General features: G+C 41.2%; 1 protein-coding gene across 1 annotated transcript in view; it reads right to left on the bottom strand.

Moving 5' to 3' along the window:
* ptprja (protein tyrosine phosphatase receptor type Ja) overlaps nucleotides 1-19,679 on the bottom strand; it is a 196,500-nt gene that overhangs the window by 159,924 nt on the left and 16,897 nt on the right. Inside the window, exon 2 of the mRNA XM_078548955.1 lies at nucleotides 997-1,015. Within this exon, the coding sequence (XP_078405081.1) occupies nucleotides 997-1,015 (19 nt within the window). The remainder of the gene's footprint in view (nucleotides 1-996; nucleotides 1,016-19,679) is intronic.

Raw genomic sequence — 19,679 nt, 5'->3', positions numbered from 1 at the left:
TGAGGTACAGAGGAACCTAGATGTCCTCTTACATGAAATACAAAAAGTCAGCACGCAGGTACGACAAGAAATTAAGAAGGCAAATGGAATGTTGGCCTTGCGTTGGAGGCAGTTCAGAGAAGGTTCACTAGGCTGATTCCTGGGATGAAGGAGCTGTCTTATGAGGAAAGGTGGAACAGGTTGGGCCTATACTCATTGAAGTTTATTGAAGAATGAGAGATGATCCTATTGAAGCATAAGATTCTGAGGGGGCTTGAGAGGATAGATGTTGAGAGGATGTTTCTCCTCAAGGTGGAACCTAAAACTAGCGGGAACAGTTTCAAAATAAGGAGTCTCCTTTTAAGATGGAAATGAGGAGGAATTTCTTCTCTCAGGGGGTCATCAGTGTTTGGAATTCTCTCCCCCAGGGAGCAGTGGAGGCTGGGTCATTGAATATATTCAAGGCTCATTAGACAGATGTTTGATTGACAAGAGAGTCAAAGGTTACAGAAGACAGGCAGGAAAGATGTTAAGGCCACAGTAGATCGACCATGATCTTTAATGACTGGCAGAGCAGGTTCCCGAGGTTGAATGGCCTACTCCTGCTCCTATTGCTCATTTACTTATGACGATTTTTAAAATGAGATTGATAGATTTTTGTTAGATAAGGCCATAAAGGCATATGTAACAAATTCAGGTAAATAGTGTTGAAATAGGGATCAGTAGTGATTTAATGCGATGGTGGAGAATCCTCAAGGGGCTGAATGGTCTCATCTTGTTCTATTGTGAAAGACCTATAAATGATAATTGAACTACTTCTGTCACCATAAAGACGTGGCCCTGGTCATAGGCCTTTATGTGGAGTTCTTTTCAATTCTTGATTGTATTTGAATAATCAACTTTTTGGGCTGTTTGTCAGCTTTTGAGAGCTTTTTTGAAAGAAAACATTAACATGTATGTACCAGATTCAATAAATCAACAAATATGATTATTTATAGAATTAAAAAGGATACTTACATTCATCAGTGATGATGCCCTATGACGAAAAAGAGAAAAAAAATTGTTAGATGACTTTGAATTTCTCCCACCTCTGTTGAAGACCCCATCTTTTGCTGGAGTACAGTTTAGCCAGTCCCTTGGTCCTTTGTCCAAATGGTCATTTTTATTGTGAACCTAAACTGAATATTGGAGTTGACAAATATTCTGTTCTCACTGGATGATTACACAAGCACACTTTCCAGCCAGAGTCACTAGATAGCAATTAGGAGCATAAACCCTCACCAGTTTCATTTCCCCTCATTAACCTTGGCTGCTGATACTAATTCTACTACCTTTACTGCTGTTGTAACAGACATCAGCTAAGTAAACACCAAGTCATGAATGGGATCTGGGACCTTCCTGGTCCTTATGGCTGAGGATCACACAGGATAATGTCTTCAACCACTGAGTTATCAGATAGCACAAGCACCTTCATTATGATTCCCTTACTGTTGCCTCCATTTTGTTGGCTTTGTCTCACTCTAGCTTACTAAGTAGTGATGGCATTTGCTGGAGGATGGGAGGCTGAGACTCAATTTGTATTTTACAGCCAGTGTTCACAGAATCACAATGTTTACAGTGCAGAAGGAGGCCATTCAGCCCATCGAGTCTACACTGACTCGCTGAAAGATCATTCTACCTAATCCCACTCCATTGCCTTATCCCCACAGCCTTGCACATTCTCTCTTTTCAGATAGCAATTCAATTCCCTTTTGAATACCTCGATCGGACCTGCCTCTGCCACCCTTTCAGGAAGTTGTTCCAGACTCCAACCACCCTTTGGGTGAAAAATTTTTGCTTTTATTATTTCTACTCCTTTTGCCCATTATTTTGAATCTGTGCTATCTAGTTCTTGATGTACTCTTGAGTGGGAACAGTTTTTCACTATTTACCCTGTCCATACCGCTCAGGGTCTTGAATACCTCTATCAAGTCTCCTCAAGCCTTCTTTTCTCCAAGGAAATGAGTCCCAATCTCTCCAATCTATCCTCATCGCTACAGTTGTTTATCCCTGGAATCATTCTTGATCCTCTCTATGCTTCTGTACTCTCCTCTGTACTCTCTCCAATGCCTTCATATCCTTCCTCAAGTATGGTGCCCAGAACTGGATGCAGTACTCCAAATGAGGCCTAACTAGTACCTTATACAAGTTCAACATGACCTCCTTACTCTTGTACTCAATACCCCTATTAATTAAACCTGGGATTCCATATGCTTTATTAACTGCTCTCTCAACATGTCCTGCCACCTTCAATGACTTCTTATGTAGACATACACCGAAATCCCTTTGTTCCTGCATCTCCTTTAGAGGCTCTCCCTTTGTTTCATATTCTTCCTGCTAAAATGAATCACTCACACTTCTCTGCATTGAACTTCATCTGCCATTTGTCTGCCCAATCCACCAATATGTCTACGCCCTTTTGAAGTTCAAGACAATCTTCCTCACAGTTGACAATGTTTCTAATCTTCATATCATCCGCAAATTTTGAAATCATGCCCTACACACCACTGTCCAAGTCACTAATATATAGAGCAAGGGTCCCTGGGGAACTCCACTACAGACCTTCCTCCAATCTGAAAAACAGCCATTTATCACTACTCTCTGTTTCCTGTCACTCAGCCAATTTCTTATCCAAGTGCCTACTTTTCCTTTTATTCCATGAGCTAGAATTTTGCTCACAAGTCTACTGTGTGACACTGTATCAAATGCCTCTTGAAAATCCAAATACATCACATCAACCGCATTGCCCTTATCAACCTTTTCTGTTACCTCCTCAAAAAACTCCAGCAAGTTAGTTAAACATGATTTTCCCTTAATGAATCCATGCTGGCTTTCCTAAATTATCCTGCACCTGTCTAAGTGACTCCTGATTTTGCCCCAAACTATAGTTTCCAGGTGTTTCCCTACCGCTGAAGTCAAACTGACTGGCCTGTAGTTGCCGGCATTATCCTTGCATTCCTTTTTGAACAAGGGTGTAACATTCGCAATTCTTCAGTCCCCTGGCACCACCTCTATGTCTAAGGAAGACTGGAAGATTATCACCAGTGCCCCAAATTTCCACTCTCACCTCCCACCTCCAGTGGGAAGTGAAACTTGTTAGATAAACTGCCCTTGGACTTGATGGCCACATTTTAATGTCAAGGTGGTGGCCCGTCCACTGCAATGGAAAGTCAGAGGTGAGCCTGGCTTCGCTAGCCTTGGAAGCTATGATGCTATCTTGCGTGGCTCAGGCAATTAGCTACTTCAGGTCATGGCTTCCACCACCATGAGGGAGGATGTCCCACTCTTCAGACAGTAAGCTGCATTTTTGCTCCTGAGGTAGGGAACTCAAGTCTGAAAAACTCCCAGCACAACGCAACCACCTCAAAAACTGTGCCCGAATGATGCGATGTTTGCTCCTGGGAGGTTGGGGGTGGGGTGGGGGTGTGTGGTGCTGATGGGTGCAAGATGGAGTTGGGCATAAAGTATATGTGATGTATGAATTGTCTCAGGGTGGAACTCACTGACTGATTATTTTAATGCATTGGAATTTTTACATACATATTTAATTAAAATTAGACCTCTCTGATAGGTTAATTTCCCCTCTCTTATTGTTATTGCTCATTTATATGTAATTTTTTAAATGAACAAGAAATAAATGCAAAACAAATTTCTGTATGGGTAGTAAAGTGAAATTGAATGGAATATGGTTGTGTTTTATTGTGTTTTCCAATGCAAAGTACAAGTAATTACCTATTTAATAATTATTTAGCGATGTTTGCTTTACTTAACGCTTGTGTGGTAAAATTCATTTATATCACACCGTAGAATCTTGTGGTTTCATTCTTTCAATAAATACGAGGGATTTCAGATTTCTGGGTTTTTTTTAATATAAGTTACTGACCTCTACACGGATCACACCAATTGGTCTCTACCAAGAGATTAACACTACCTTTGTCATACCAATGATCAAATGATTAACCAATGTTTCCAGTGGCCTCTGTGAATCAATAACCTAAAGCATTTTTATTTTCATGCAAGTGGTAAATGCTTGCCACAAAAACACGGGACAACTTTCCTTCCCCCTTGACTCCAGTTGGGAACTGCTCCAGTTGAATGTTTCCATTATGTAGCAATTAGACGATCAGCAGCTTCACAAGATTTTGCATTAGACACCTTAAAATAACTGTTATATTCAGATGATGCGAACAGACACTGGAATACATTAGCTGAAATTTAAAAAATGGCCATATTTCATATGCAGCAGTCATCATTTTTGGTCTTTAGACTTTATGTAAACAGCACTTCATAGGGAAATTCCACATGATTTTTTTAATATTGCAAGATTTCTAAGGGCATTGACGCAAAAACAGTGGGGACAAAACTTTAGGTAGTTGGAGATATGAATTTCCCTTCTCTTGCAATTTCTAGCCACGTTAATTGTCTAGGATCCCACAGTAAGAAAGGTGACTTAAGCAAGCTACTGAAAGGCAGCTGGGCAGCAGATCCACTCTTCAGCATGAGTCAGCAGTTACAGCAGAGGAGTAAAGGAAAATGAGAAAGAAAAACAATGCCAAGAGGAAAAAAGGAAAGAAATAGGTAGCAGTATAGAAAGTGTTTGAACAGACAAAGATAAAGCAACAGACATAGAGATATACACTACAACACAAAAACACAGAGAAAGAGAGGGGCAGACAGACAGATCTTTGGGGTGGGGTGGAGGGGGTGGGAGGAGATGGTGGAGTGGGATGGTGGAAGAATCAATATCATTATGGCACAGAAGGAGGCCATTCAGCCTATTGAGTCCATGCCCATTTCTGGTTGAGAAATCTTGGCAGTCCCATTTCGCATCCCTCCCTCCCCATTCTATCTCTGCAGAACAATCCATTAAGTCCCATGTTCTATCCCCATAGCCCTGCAAATTTATTTCCCTCAAGTGTGCATCCAATTTCATTTTGAAACCAGAGATGAAGAGTGTTTAAAAAAAAGTTGTCTTTGTCATGAGATCGACTAATGCCATTTAGCAGTCCTTCTATTTACATAAAGAAGAAATTGCAAATACTGGAAATCTGAAATAAAACAAAGTGCTGGCTTTTAAATCAAGTCTTCCAGTATTTAAAAAAGAAAGGATACAGTAACATTTCAGGTCCAATCCCTGGCAAATGAAGACATGCAAGTCCCTTTACAGTAGGGGCAAATAAAACAGAAGTGGAGAACAGAACTAAAAGGTCACTGGACAAATATGCCAAATGCTCCATTTAAAAGAGGAACTGTTCATGAGGTTCACAGCTTTAGTTGAAGTTTTTTTAAACTGAAAACTGCTGATCAAAGCACATCACAAGCAGACTGTCAAAATAGATTGGAAAGATAGGTGAATAAAAATAGCTCTAAACTGATAAAGCATAAATGTAAAGAACAACAGCAATTAATGTCAAAATTCATACTAGATGGCTATAGAGTGCTCAAAAGGAGGGAGAGATACTGCTGAAGTTTGTATTGAGCCAAAATAAAAATGGGTGGTGAAGTCACCTCAGGGTGATTATGATTATCCTTGCAGTTACTGGGCGAGGATTCACCCTAGCTGTATTTGGCTTTCCCCTGTATAGGCAAGAATACATGTTGATTAATGTATTGTACTCCCTGCTTACTTTTATTTTCCTTCTCTCTCCATTTTCTCACAGACCACCTGACTGAGTTCCAGGTTCAAGTCACAGAATCACACAGTGCAGAAGAGGTCCTTCAGCTCATCGAGTCTGCACCGACATGTGAGAAACACCTGACCTACTTACCTAATCCCAGCACTTGGCCCATATCCTTGAATGTTATGATGTGCCAAGTGATCATCCAGGTACTTTTTAAAGGATGTGAGGCAACTTGCCTCCACCACCCTCCCAGGCAGCGCATTCCAGACCGTCACCACCCTCTGGGTAAAAAATGTTTTTCCTCACATCCCCCCTAAACCTCCTGCCCCTCACCTTGAACTTATGTCATTCTGTAGTATAAGGGTATCTGGCATACATCAGGTTAATGTGGGACTGGGAAACAGTACCACCCACAGCGTGATTGTAAAGAGACACATGACCCGAGATTGTGGAGTGGATACAGCCCTGTCTAGAGGCAAGCATGGAGTTGCTCATAGCTTGGGCCATCCTCTGCATATGTGTACATAGTTATGTGTTATCAAAAAACAGTTAATGTTCAACCATCGAAGACTCAGAACCTCTTCATGAACCTCTACTGAACATACAACAATTGCAAGGTGTCGGCCTTGGCTCAGTGGTACTATTCTTGCCTCTGCAAGCCCTGCTACAGACATAAGTGCAAAATCCAGACTGATATTTAAATACAATACGGAGGGAATATTGCCTTGTTGGAGGCCCCAACTTTTGATAGAGACATTAACAGTCCCCTCAGGAGGGGATAAAATATATCACAGCACCTTTCACAGTAAATTAGAAAATCAATGCATTTGATTGATTGTGGGAGGCTTTGGGACATCCTAAAGTTGCGAAAGGTGCTTTATAAATGCAAGCAACATCTTTCTTTCCCTTGAGAGAATGAGAAAACTTCGAAGATGGGGGCTGTCTGAGTAATCACAGATTTAATTAAAGTCCACTATGAAATCTATAGAACATGAAATCTATAGTCCGTACATGTGGAACACTATGATGATGAGACAGAGGATGGAGGATTATAACTTCATAAAGAAGTCTGGTAAATCTGGGAGAGTTTTTTTTAAAAAAGTACAATATATAAAGAGACAATGATTAACCATCCTGATGTAATAACTTTTTTTTCATAATTTGAATTTAAGATATCTCACACATCATGACAATGACTGGTATTGAGGAACATCTCACCAAGTGACACGAACACAGGAACTGACTCAGCTCATACACAATGATCCATACATTCACTATTACCCGTTCTGCACCAGCCTGACCATAAAACAAAAGCAAGGATTTTAAAATGAGAAGCTGCTTTATAATTGAGAGAATATATATGTATTGACTTCTGTATTCTTCAGGAAAACTCATTGTACTAACTGTCCATGGATCCCCAATTTATGCAGAAGCAGCTCAAAGAGGAAATTTCAATATAAGGCCATCAAAAATAAATTAGTGTGTAAACAGGGGCCTCCCAATCCCAACTCAACTCAGCAAAATAAATCCTATTAATAGTTAATCAGGCAGAGAGTGCAAAATAAAACACAGACTTGCATTCATCTAATGCCTTTCATGACCACAGCTGTCCTAAAGTGTCTACAGGTAATGAAGTACTTCTTGAAGTGTAGTCACTGTTGTAATGTAGGAATTGCAGCAACCAATTTTATGTACAGCAAACTCCCACAAATGTGATAATAACCAGATAATCTGTTTTTGCAACGCTGCTTTGGGGGTAAACATTGTCTAGGGCACTAAGATAACTCTCCTGCTCTTCTTCAAAATTGTGGAACGGGGTCCTTTATATTCACCAGAGAGGCAAGACATTTCATCTTGTTGAACATCTCATTCGAAAGACGGCCTGTGCCGCCTGTGCAGTATAGCTAAAACTGAGGGCCTGTACTGCCCTCTCAGCACTGCACTGCAGTGTCAGCCTTGACTGGACTTGAACTCATAGCCTTTTGACCCAAGAAGCAAGAGTGACACTAACTGAGACAACTGACATTAAGAGGCAGAGAGCGAACTCATGATAGATACAGAGTGAGAGAACATATGAAGAGGACATGTATGTACATTGTTTTGTTTCAATAATTATTCTGGGTACAGTAAATTTAGCTAAACGCCTGGTTTTTTTCAAAAGCTCAGTCCTGATATGATTAACCATTGCCAAGAGCTTCTTTTTCCATTTAAATTGTTTAATTTTTTTTCTGCATTACATTCATATTAAGTCTACTGCAGAAAGTAATTATGTTAAACCAAGCAGGATACAGCCTTTCCAAATGGTCTTTGATCAGAAAACATCAAACACTCAAGGCAAAAAAGCATGAATAGTATTAATAGAACAAAAGACTGAGGAAGCCAGGCAAAAAAGACAAAGAGGGGAGTTTTATATCATTAGAGCTGCTTATATAACCTTGCCAAGCAGTACTCCTACAGTGATCACTTGCGGTGATCCATCATAACTATATATTTGCTGGCAAATGAAACCAAACTTTACTCCAGTTTGAAAAATTACCAAATGACAAGGCTAATTTTAACAAAGGAAAGAAGGGTTACAACACCAGGGGCAGAGTTTTTCACTTGGCATGTGGGTGCGCACCTGACCCACTCGGGCGTGACACTGCTTGTGATGACATCGGGCAAGCGTCCTGACATCATCGCGCACTTGCATAATATTTCGGTCGATGGGAGAGCACGAGAGTCAGCAATGCGCCCGCCAACAATTAAGAGGCCTATTAAGGCCATTAACTTAGTAATCAACAGTGATTTTCTATAATAAAAGCAAAAAACTACGGATGCTGGAAATTCAAAACAAAAATAAAAATAAAAATACCTGGAAAAACTCAGCGGAGAGGAACACAGTTAACGGTGATTTTCTGTTGCCCGTCCAACGTTATGGTTGGCGAGCGGGCGAATCGGCCAGGCGGCCTTTGCCTTTTTGAGAAAGCGTCATCTAAGGACGGGATGAGGTTTCCAATATTAATTAAATAAAAAATGTATGGTCAGAATTTGCATCTGGTATATGTTCTGGTGCCTGATTGATGCATAGGCATTTTTTGCTGGTTTTTAAAATCGTTATTTCTGGCATTTAAACTCTTCAGCGTTCTGAGACAGCTCTCTGCCTTCAGGGAGTTTTCTATGAGCGCTCCCCCTGCGCCCACGCTGACTTCAGCGCTCACCCTCCTACCACTCCCAGCCCAGCAGCGCTGAACCTTTCAGCGCGCCTTTCATGCTGGCTGGCCATTAATTGGCTAGCCAGTGTGAAATCCCGGTCGGGGGCCAATCGCGGATGGTGGCCCATTTCCTGGCTGCTCCCTGGCCCACCAACCACGCCCGCATGCCAAACTCAAAATCCTGCCCCAGGCAGAGCAGAGAATTACTACTTTACTGATGTGAACAAAATATTGAAAAAATAATTGAATTGAGCTCTGATAAATCAGCGAATCTCAATTGGCAGGAGGGGGCGGGGATGGTAGAAGAGGAAAATTTGTGCAGGGTGGTCATGATCATACTGAGCACTGGCACATAACCCAAGCCGAGGGCAAACGTGGTAATGTGGTTAATCTTCTCATGGCTATCAATGAGTAGCAAAAGGCCGCACAGCAGCCTGCTCAAGATAGAGTGGATGGAGAGGAGCTGCATACCTGAACTATGGCGGTGGGGCCAGTGTACTTTAGAATAGGCACATTAAGGAATGGTAAAAAAAAGACTTTGGGCAGAATTTTGCCCTTGGTGGGCGTGCGGGCCCCAACGGTTCAGCAACGGGCTGACAGCCGACCCCCACCGCTGAAACGGGGACTGCCGCCATTTTGAGTGGGTGGGCCAATTAAGGCCCGCCCAGCGGCCTTCCCGACAGAAAGCACTATGCGCTTCCTGTGAGGGGGGAGGGAGAGAATCCCCAGCTGTCAAAGTGCGCTCTTTCGCGAGAGAGCACACTGCTCCCTGAGACTAAGTGCTGTCTCAGGGAGATCATTGACAGTGCACAAAAGTTAAAAAATAGAAAAATAAAAATATTATTAACAAGTCCCCCTCATGTGACAATGTCACACGAGATGGTACATGTTAATAAAAATGACATAAACTTTATTAAACTTTTAAAAAATGGACATGAAACCTCATCCCGCCAGTGGATGAGGTTTCACGTATTATCAGAAGCCCGCTGGGGCTCCTGGCCTGCCCGCCAGCCATAAGGTTGGACGGGCAGGTCTTTAATGATCTTAATTAGCCTGTCAATAGCCTTAATTGGCCATTGACAGGTCGGTGGGCGGACAGCTGATTTCGCTGTCCGCCTGCCTTCCTAAAAATTTAAAGGGACTGGGATGACGTTGGGGGTTCCTCCCGACGTTATTCCGCGTCATTTTCCCATCGGTGAGCGGGCTCCACCCCCAAATCACCGACGGGAAAATTCTGGCTTGTTTATATAACATCTTTCATGATCTCAGGATATCCCAAAGTGCTGGAGACTTTGTGGGTGAATACACATTGTGTGATATCTTGTAATATCCCCAGGTTTAGTTCTCAGTCTCTGAAATAACTGATTTTAGCTGTGCTTTGGGCAAGTAGAAAGAGATCACTTCCCAGTAATTCCTGCTGTAAAATACATCTTCTCAGGGGTGGAATTTAATGCCGGTGGAATTTTACGGCCCTGCCAAAGTCAATGGGCTTTTGAATGGCTCACCATATTTTACAGCCCAGCCCCTGCCACAGCGGGCTTATAAAATTCCATCCCAGATGTTGGGTGGGCCAGGTTTGAGCTCAATGATGATCTTCTCCACAGAGGATCAACCTGGGCTCACACATAGAGGATTGCACTTGTTCAAGATACCAGAGGATTGCAGATGCCCTTAGAACTGCACTACAGTTAGGGGAGATGAAGACTAACACTGTCAACCATAATGGCGGGCTCCATTGCTAAATTGTTTTAAGATCACAGGTATACAAAAGCACTCACATTGCCACTCCACCTCTCTCTCTTCAGTTCAATATGGCACACCTGGTTCTTCCTCAACCCCTCTAGCACTTATCTACCTTTCCCCCAGCTCAGTTCATACCAGACTCTCTTCCCCTATAACATGGCCTATGCTGTCACTCTTCCTCCTGTTCATTCCCAGTTTATAATGGCAGGTTTTTCTCTCGTTTCTGGCAGCTCCCACCCAATTCTGTTGCTGCTCCAGAGGGCAGAACCCCAGATTGTGGCTATGAAATCCAGATCTATCAAAAATATCACAAGAATTCCATTCAAATTGTGTAGAATGCCATTTCTCAGAACAATATAGTCAGATCTGGGAGTGGCAGAACTGGAATGTCACTTAATTTAACCATAAATTCAGGTGAATAGCTACTGACTGTATAACATTCACACTTCACAGGTGTTTGGTACAATATACATGCGTTTGCACTGTGGTACCAAAGCATATCTGATTTAGTCACCAACTGGTCTGGTACTGCCCCAGCTCCATTTATATAGGTTGTTTTGAGCATTTAAGGGCTTCATTCACTTGGACAAATGCATGTTAATTAAGGAGAGTCAGCACAAATTTGTTAAGGACAAACTGTGTTCAAATAATTTGCTTGAGCTCTTTGATGAAGTAACAGGGTGTTGATGAAAGCAATGTGACTGATGTGTTGTACATGGGCTTTCAAAAGGCATTTGATACAGTGCCACACAACAGGCTTATGAGCAAAATTACAGCTCATGGAATAAAAGGGACAGTAGCAATATGATATAAAATTGGTTGACAGGGAATGCTGATGAACAGTTGTTTTTCAGACTAGGGGAAGGTTTATAGTGAGGTAAGGGTCATTGTTAGGATTCCTGTTCTTCTTGATATATATTAATAACCTAGACTTTGGTGTACAGGACACAATTCCAAATATTGTGCATGACACAGAACTTGGACGTGAACTGTTAGAAGGATGGTGTTAAACTTCAAAATGACATAGACAGGTTGGTGGAATATATGGACAAGAGGCAAATAAAACTTAATGCAGAGAAGTGTTAAGTGATTCATTTTGGCAGGAAGAATGGGAAGAAGCAATATAAAGGAAAGGGTACAATTGTAAAGGGAGTGCAGAAGTAGAGGGACCTCGGGATATATGGTACACAAATCACTAAAGGTTGCAGGACAGTTTGAGAAAGCAGTTAATAAAGTATATGGGATTCTAGGCTTTATAAGAATGGGCATAGGGTATAAAAACAAAGAACTTATGATAAACTTGTCAGAGAATTGGATCATTATCTGAAAAGGGAAAATTTGCAGAGCTACAGGGTAAAGGCAGAGGAGTGGCACCAGCTGAATCGCTCTTGCAAAGAGTCAGCACAGACACGACTGGTCAAATCGCCTTCTTCTGCACTGTAACTATTTTATGATTCTATTCAATTCTCCTACACTCTTACACCTCACAGAGCACTGTGCCACAGCTACCCTTCTGAATAAAGCCAAGGTGCAATGAAGTTCTTTCACCCAGTATGAAGTCAAAAATCTCACACAGAGGGAGCCACAAATCTTCCTTCGATGTTTCTTATGTCCTTTGAGGATTCTATTCCCAGTGGATCTGTTATCCCACACAAAATCCTATTTGTTTCTTTTCCCTCCATTTGAGCCTTGCTAGGTGAAGGACCAATAATGCTGGATACTAAAGCTGAAATGAGTAGGAAAGGGAAGGAAGTATATTGGAAATAGTAACTTGATGTTGTGAAGCTTAACTTTCAAAAGTCTGTACATTTTTTTGACAAAGGCAACACAGAGGCGTTAGGCTGGAAAAGAATAAGTCAGAGTAAACGATGACATAAGTCTTTGCTTCAACATAGTGAGATTGTAGGGAGAAAGGAGAGTACGTAAGAAGGTGCATTTAAAGTCTAGGAGGAAGGAATGAGAAAAAAAAACAGCGCCAGTGAAACAATAGTGTTAAAAAAAAAGAAAAAAGATAGGTTGTGCTGGAGTTTACTGACCCCGGGAGGGAAGATATTGTGTTCTTCAGGAGACCCCCATGTCTCCATTTCAGTGTCGGTTGCAGCTCTTTGATACAAAGGTGTTGCATCTTTTTAACTTGTTGCTAAATAAGACCTGGCATAGGTGTGGTCAGGTTTATGAAATGCCAAAATAAAATGCATGTAGGAATGGGGAAATACTTGAAGTAAAACAAAACTCGTTAATCCCCTGCTTGGCATGAAAGGAGCTTTGCATTTCTCCAACAAAAGGATATAGATCAAATCTAGTAAGCTGCACCCAGACCCAGCCAAACTTAAAAAGAGGTTTTTCTTTCCCTGTCTAAGTTTCGATTTTCTCTCTTCTCCTGAAGGGAATACTGCTAGGCTATGTTCCACGGGTAATAGCAGCTCATCAGTCACGCATTTGTATTTTCCAGCACTGATCAATGGAAGGAGATCAATAACAGGAATCCTGGTTGACTTAATAGCCGAGAAGAATAAGCCAATGGAGGTAGAGTTGTCAACGCTATAAGCATTTCTTGGTCTTAAGTGGCCAATCTCCAACAGCTTCAGCCTGCTGTTGGGGATAAGCTGGTTACAACTAACCAAAAAGCAGGAGATGGTAAGTTGTTCAAGATATCTTCACAGCATCTCATCCATGCTGTACTTACTCTGGGAGTACTTGATGGACCAGTGCAGAGGGAGGTTCACTTGGGATCTTGTCTTTCCTGTCATTCTCCTGGTAGCTCTTGACTATATCCTACCCAAGTGACCATACTTCATATATAAACTTTGGTAGTGAGTGTTGGAGTGCTAGCAGGTTATTTTTATTATTTCATAGGATGTGGATGTCGCTGACAAGGCCAGCATTTGTCACCCATCCCTAATTGCCCTTGAACTCAATGGCTTGCTGGGCCATTTCAGAGGGCAGTTAAGATTCGACCACACTGTTTTTGGTCTGGAGTCACATGTAGGGCAGACATGGATGGCAGATTTCCTTCCCTAAAGGACATTAGTGAACCAGGTGTGTTTTTACAGCAATCAATGATAGTTTCATGGTCACCATTACTGAGACTAGCTCTATATTCCAGATTTGTTAATTAAATTTCAATTTCACTAGCTGCCAAAGTGGGATTTGAACTCATGTCCCCAGAGCATTAGTCTGGGCTCTGCATTACTAGTCCAGTGACATTATCTGTACACCACTGTCTCCCCCCAAAAATAAACTACTATATTTGACTGTAAGGCCATGACAACTGAACTCAAATTTTATTTAACCCATGTCCACATGCACATTGGCTGGAAATTCTTGAGTCGCTGAAGTAGTGACACAAATGGAGCAGGGAAGGACCTATAGTCACCAACATTGGAGAAGACTGATCCCATCACATATCAGGTTCAACTAATTTAAATAATGCTTGCAGGACAAGGGTGGAAGTCCCGCCAGGGGCCAGAAAGCTCACAAAGTAGGTGGTCGAACTTCCATATTTCAAGAGCTGTGTGCAGTTAAAGGGCTGAACAGGCTCTTGGATGAGGGATCAAAGTGATTGGTGCAACTGAAAGGAAAATGTGTGCATCTATTTTTGTGCAACTGATGTGAAGTACTGTTGTCTGAATTTAAATTAACTGAATTTAAACTCCTCAGCTGCCATGGTGGGATTGGAACTTATGTCTCTGGATTATTAGCGACTACAGTCATACAACCATTGTCCTACCATTTTCTAGTATTTCACACCTTTCATAACCTCAAAATATCCCAAAGTGCTTTCCATCTAGTTGAGTATTTTTCACTGTTGTAATGTTGGAAGTGCAATAGCCAATTTACATACATCAAGGACCCACAGCAGCAATGAGATAATGACCAGATAGGCTCTTTTAGTCATGTTGACTGAGGGAAAACCCAAAGAACTCCCCACTTCTTCAAAATAGTGCCAAGGGGTCTTTTACATTCACCTGACGGGGCTAATGAGGCCCCTTCCCTCCCCACAAGGAATAGTATAGCATTTGGATCTTTCTATTTTATGCAAAATGGAAGTCTGATAGTGCAGCACTCCCTCATTTCTGCACTGAAATACGTGCCAGAAATCTACAGTAACTGATTGATAAAATGTTGCATACACAGCAAAGTTAATGTATTCTTATTTGCTCCGGGAGGCCTGACTAAAAATCATTAAAGGGTCTTACACGTTACAATGGAACATAAAGAAAGAAGAAAGCAATGTGATGATAATGGTAATTGTATGCAACTCAAAGAAATATTGGGCCCAGTGAATCACATTGTATCAAAAAGGTCTCAGAATGACAAAATGGGTCAAACCTTCCAAAAGGCAATCACAATACAGCTCTACCAAGTTTTGTGGGAATATGTTTATAGGTCCCCAACAAGCCTTTACCTAAGAAGCTGGGTGCTGGTAGTTTTCTCTGGTTAATCAGGTTATTTGTAAACACTTTTCAGAGACACTACAATAGAAGAATGGCTGCATGTGAGTTCTAGCCCAAATCTTCAGTCACCAGTCTTAGCAGAGCTTTCCCCACTCTCTGCACAGGTCCTTCAAGCCATCAAGCTCTCCCAATGCCTTCAATTATTGAGCTAATGTCTGGTGTCATACTGCACCTTATAGACCAGAAAATCCCAGGTTCCACCACAGTCTGTGCTAGGTCAGATGATTCAGTGACTGGAGTGTAGCAATGTGTTTCAATGACTATCAGCAGGAAAATAAATAGCCAGTTTTTTGCTCCTGATCATTGGTCTATACACCATGTTGGAGAGTGCATGTGGGGTTTAGCCAATAGAAGGACTGGCTCTGACTGTGATACCCCTTAGAGTAAATACCCTGTGGACACTTAACAGGTTCACGTTGTGCAGGGTACAGCAGCCACATCCATGGAATCATAATGCAGCAAATTAATGCTTAAGAAGGGGAAAATTATTACTTCAAGTCCACTGTGTGAGGATCGATGAATGCATCATAGAACAATTAGAGTAGTTACATCAAAAGGTAGATTATTCAACTAATCATTAACAGAAAGGTGGCCAATTCAGGCAACCGGATTAAAACATAAAACCACAGCAGGTGGATTTCTCTCTCCTGTGCCCCGGGTTCTGTTAATATTCTGCCTTAGGGTATTTTGCATAACCCAATCTGGTGCTTTGGCCATTAGCCTTCACGGCTCAGATAGGCCACCAGCCTACATACTGAACTCTTGATTCATTTCCCTACTGGTGTTTCAAAACCCCTTTTATTATCAGTTTCCTCCTGTTATCATACTTCAAACAAATTATCACAGTCCAATCACACAGCTTCTGGTGAGAGTGAGGGTTTCAGAAACACATTATTCAAATAAGGTCTTCTGACCTTAGCAGCTTTTCAATTTTGGAGCTTTTGGAAGCTACTCTGTAATTGTTGAGGCTGGTTGGGGGTTTTGCTCTAAATATTAAGTAATGACATGGTGCCACTCATCAGCAATTAGCATGTACTGGACACTGTGTGCTGAGGGGAACCGTTGAGCACACAGAACAGAACAGAATAGAATAGGAGAGCAAACAGCTTCAAGCAAAACCAGTGAGGCCTAGCTTGGGCAAATCTTAACCTGCATGCAAGATCCTGTGAAGTTAATAGCTAGTGTATTGTGATCCATCACTTGAAACACCAAGGGTCATAAGCAAATAGAATTTGAAGCATAAAATATAATTTTTTTCTAAAACAGAATCCAAATGACCACAAAGCAATATTGCAGCAAATGGCATTCAGGCAATTTATGACAAAAACAGATTTTTTTGCTCATCTGTCTTCTGCAATGCAGCACCGTGCCAGAGTGTACGCATACCATTTGTCAACCCCCACCAAGAAAAAGCAAAATATATTCACATAATAACAGGAAAAGAACAAAAATAAGAAAAAGGACAGGTGAAGGATATTGACAGACCCATCTCAAATATGCCTAGATATTGCTTACAGAGTGCATGGTCTCAGCCTGGGAGCAGAATACTCAGAATATACTGTCTCAGCCTAGGAATGATGCAATAGAAACGACAGAGGGACAAAAGCACAAATGAAGTAAATTATGTTAGCTAAAGTTAAAGCCACAAGCTGCTGCTGAAACACTAGAATTCTGGAGTAGCATTCAGGCTTTGTAAATAATCCAAAAGTTATTATCCCAGCTTCAATCATCATTACGATCTTAATCAAATTATTTTTGTTTTGGTAAACTTTGAGCTCAGTAAGGTGAGGGATTGTCACAAAAGTATAATAATTCTCACAATATTATTGTGATTTATTGCAAAAGTAGGTTAATAGTGGGATTTGGAGCATGTGCGTGTGAGAGAGAGAGATTTAATTGAATTGGAGACAGCTGGTCTGGAGGCTTTGACTCATCAAAAGAAGCTAGGTTTGAAATGCTAAACACATAAATATGATTGAAGTTTTAGAATGTGAGGTGAGGAGAATTTGCATTTTTAGATAAATCAGGGTAGTTTGAATTTCAGTGAGATGGTAGTATGTTACACCTAGCCAGAGAAGCTAGTTCAAGTAATGCATTTATTTTTCACAAAGGGTACTGGTAATATTAGACTGTGAAAAGATTTATATTATGAGTAAGTAAAGTTCCAAAGACATATGAAAACAATGGGATTTACACTAAAAGGGAGAAACATGTATAACGGAGAAGACCTTGTAAGATCTACCAGAAGTGTGAAAAGCCTCCAGTACTTGTGCATTAAGCTGCTGTCTACAGAAACTGAAGCTGGGAAAAGCCACTTTGAGTTCAACTGTCCAGGGTATTGTGTTAACTTGCCTAGATCTGTTTAAATTTTTTTTTTTTAGCCATTGCCTTAACGGGGGTGTAACTGGAAGCCAGATTAATTAGGGGTTTTAGGAGTTATTATAGTAGTAATTTGTAGACCTCTATATGTACTTGAAATCTTTTCCTTTGTTAATAAAAATTTAATTTAGTTTTCTAACAAAACTCTGAAGTCTGGGTGGACTTATTACTACTGAATTCAGGGCAGGCACCTCGAAATAAAATACAAATTGCAAAACCATTGTGACTGCGTGATCAAGTTTCCCTCATGAATTTGATCCACCTAGGACACATCATCTGCCGCATCATAGCAGGAATGTCAATGCTGGGGAATTTAAAGTTTTTGCCCAAGTGTGAGGATTATGTACTCCCAGGTCATGCACATAGTGGGTTTGATATAGAGTAAATGTCTTTTATACCATTTTAACATTCTTCTGTCAGATACAGCGTGGATTAAATAGAAAGGAAAAGTCACCTACACTATCCTGTTGAACACTTCTGCTGCAACTGACCTAGCCACTAGACACAGGGTAAAACCTCACATATCATAACAATATGCTGTAATCCTAGCCGCAAAAGCACCTTCCATTGTACCAGCGTGAACATCATCTTGTAGCTACCTTGTTGGGAATGAGAATGACAATAAGCACCAGAATATTCACAAGTTCTGGACCCAATTGCCAACTTCAGGGAGCTAAGTTGAGAGCGCCCAAAATAATTTTAACTGAGGTCCTTAGAGATGGGAATGGTGAGGGGTTAGTGAGGAAAAAAAGCAACAAAGACTTTCATTCCAGCAGCCTGGGCTGGATCAAAGTACCCAGAGAATGAAACAGTATCCAACCATTGCACCATCCAGTCCCCAGTCTCTGTGTAATTTGTGTGGCATGGGTTCAGCTATAAAAATGGGTGAAATATGCAAGGGAATATATAAATATAGAAGGTCTGTATTTAACTGCCACTGGTCTGAATGAGAAGTTTAGTTGTTCAGGGAGTCTCCTTGTTCAGGAAAGGTCAGAACAACTTAATCTTCAGAAAACTGATGCACAATAAAGATAAACCAATTCCCCCTTAGTCTTCTGGGGGATTTTTAAGGAAACTGGAAAAAAATGGCATCCCAATCAACTGGACAATCTAAGTGGAAATACTCCATGTGTGCTTGCTTGGCTTTAAAAAAATTAAAAAGTAATTTTAAGAATTTATTTTGCTTTTTGAATGATTGGATGTGGCAGTAGCATCAACTGAAAATAAATCAGGAAGTTTAGGAGGAAATTGTTAAAGAGCACTGGGTTCGCTGCTGATAAGATCGGACATCTCCATAAAGAGTACTTCAAATACTGGACTTTGAAACTTACCAAGCCCCGACATTCCAGACATTCATTCATCCAAGAACTGGTTGCAGTTGCTGGATTTTACTACAGATCCCATCCAGCACTGTCTTTAAGCATGTTTCAAAATAGAAGTTATTCACTTAAAATGGATACTGGCCACAAAAGCATAATTTTCAAAACAGCAGAACCCCATGGTGGAAAACAAATACTAAGCCAAAAAGAACTGGATGCAAGAGAGCCAGCCCTCTTTTTTTGAATGATGAGGATGCATGCAGAATGTCATAGTAAGGGGCATGCAACATATCACAAAGCACTTAAAAGACTGTCCTAAACTTTCTTATCCATCACACCCTCACCCCAGAACCAGCTTTTTTCCTTCCTGACAGCATCAGGCTTATGTATATAATTCCATTTACATCAATCACCCTCCAGTAATTCAACAAAGTATCTATTGTTTGTGTAACCCCATCTGACTGGGCCGGGGGGTTGGGTGGGGTTGCAATTACATAAGTTGATAGCTGAGCCTAATTCTATCCTCACCAAACAACTACATAACAACTTGCATTCATATAGAGCCTCTAACATAATTCCTCAAGACAATCAGACACCTAGTCACATCGGGATATTTGACCAAAGTATGGTCAAAGAGCTAGGTTTTAAGGTAGGGAAAGGGAAAGAGAGAGAGAGAGCACGAGTGAGTGAGGCAGGTAATGGGACTGAGCAGATAGCAGTGGAGGAGACTCAGACTTTGCAATTGTCAAACAGGTTTGAGGTGTTCACAACCTGTGTGGATGAAAGCGAGGTCTGCAAGGTGGATGAGCTGGCTGACCATTGCAGCATGGCACAGGAAGCCGTTCAAGCCGGGAGAGCAAAAAGGAATGCAGTAGTAGTAGGCGACAGTATAGTGAGCGGGATTGGCACTGTTCTCTGCAACAAAGAGTGAGTCCAGACAGCTGTGTT

This window comes from Cetorhinus maximus, chromosome 9 (genome assembly GCF_964194155.1).
Source record: "Cetorhinus maximus chromosome 9, sCetMax3.hap1.1, whole genome shotgun sequence".
NCBI classification, from domain to species: domain Eukaryota; kingdom Metazoa; phylum Chordata; class Chondrichthyes; order Lamniformes; family Cetorhinidae; genus Cetorhinus; species Cetorhinus maximus.
Note: the sequence above shows the minus strand (reverse complement) of the source record. Positions and strands in the feature narration are given on the sequence as shown.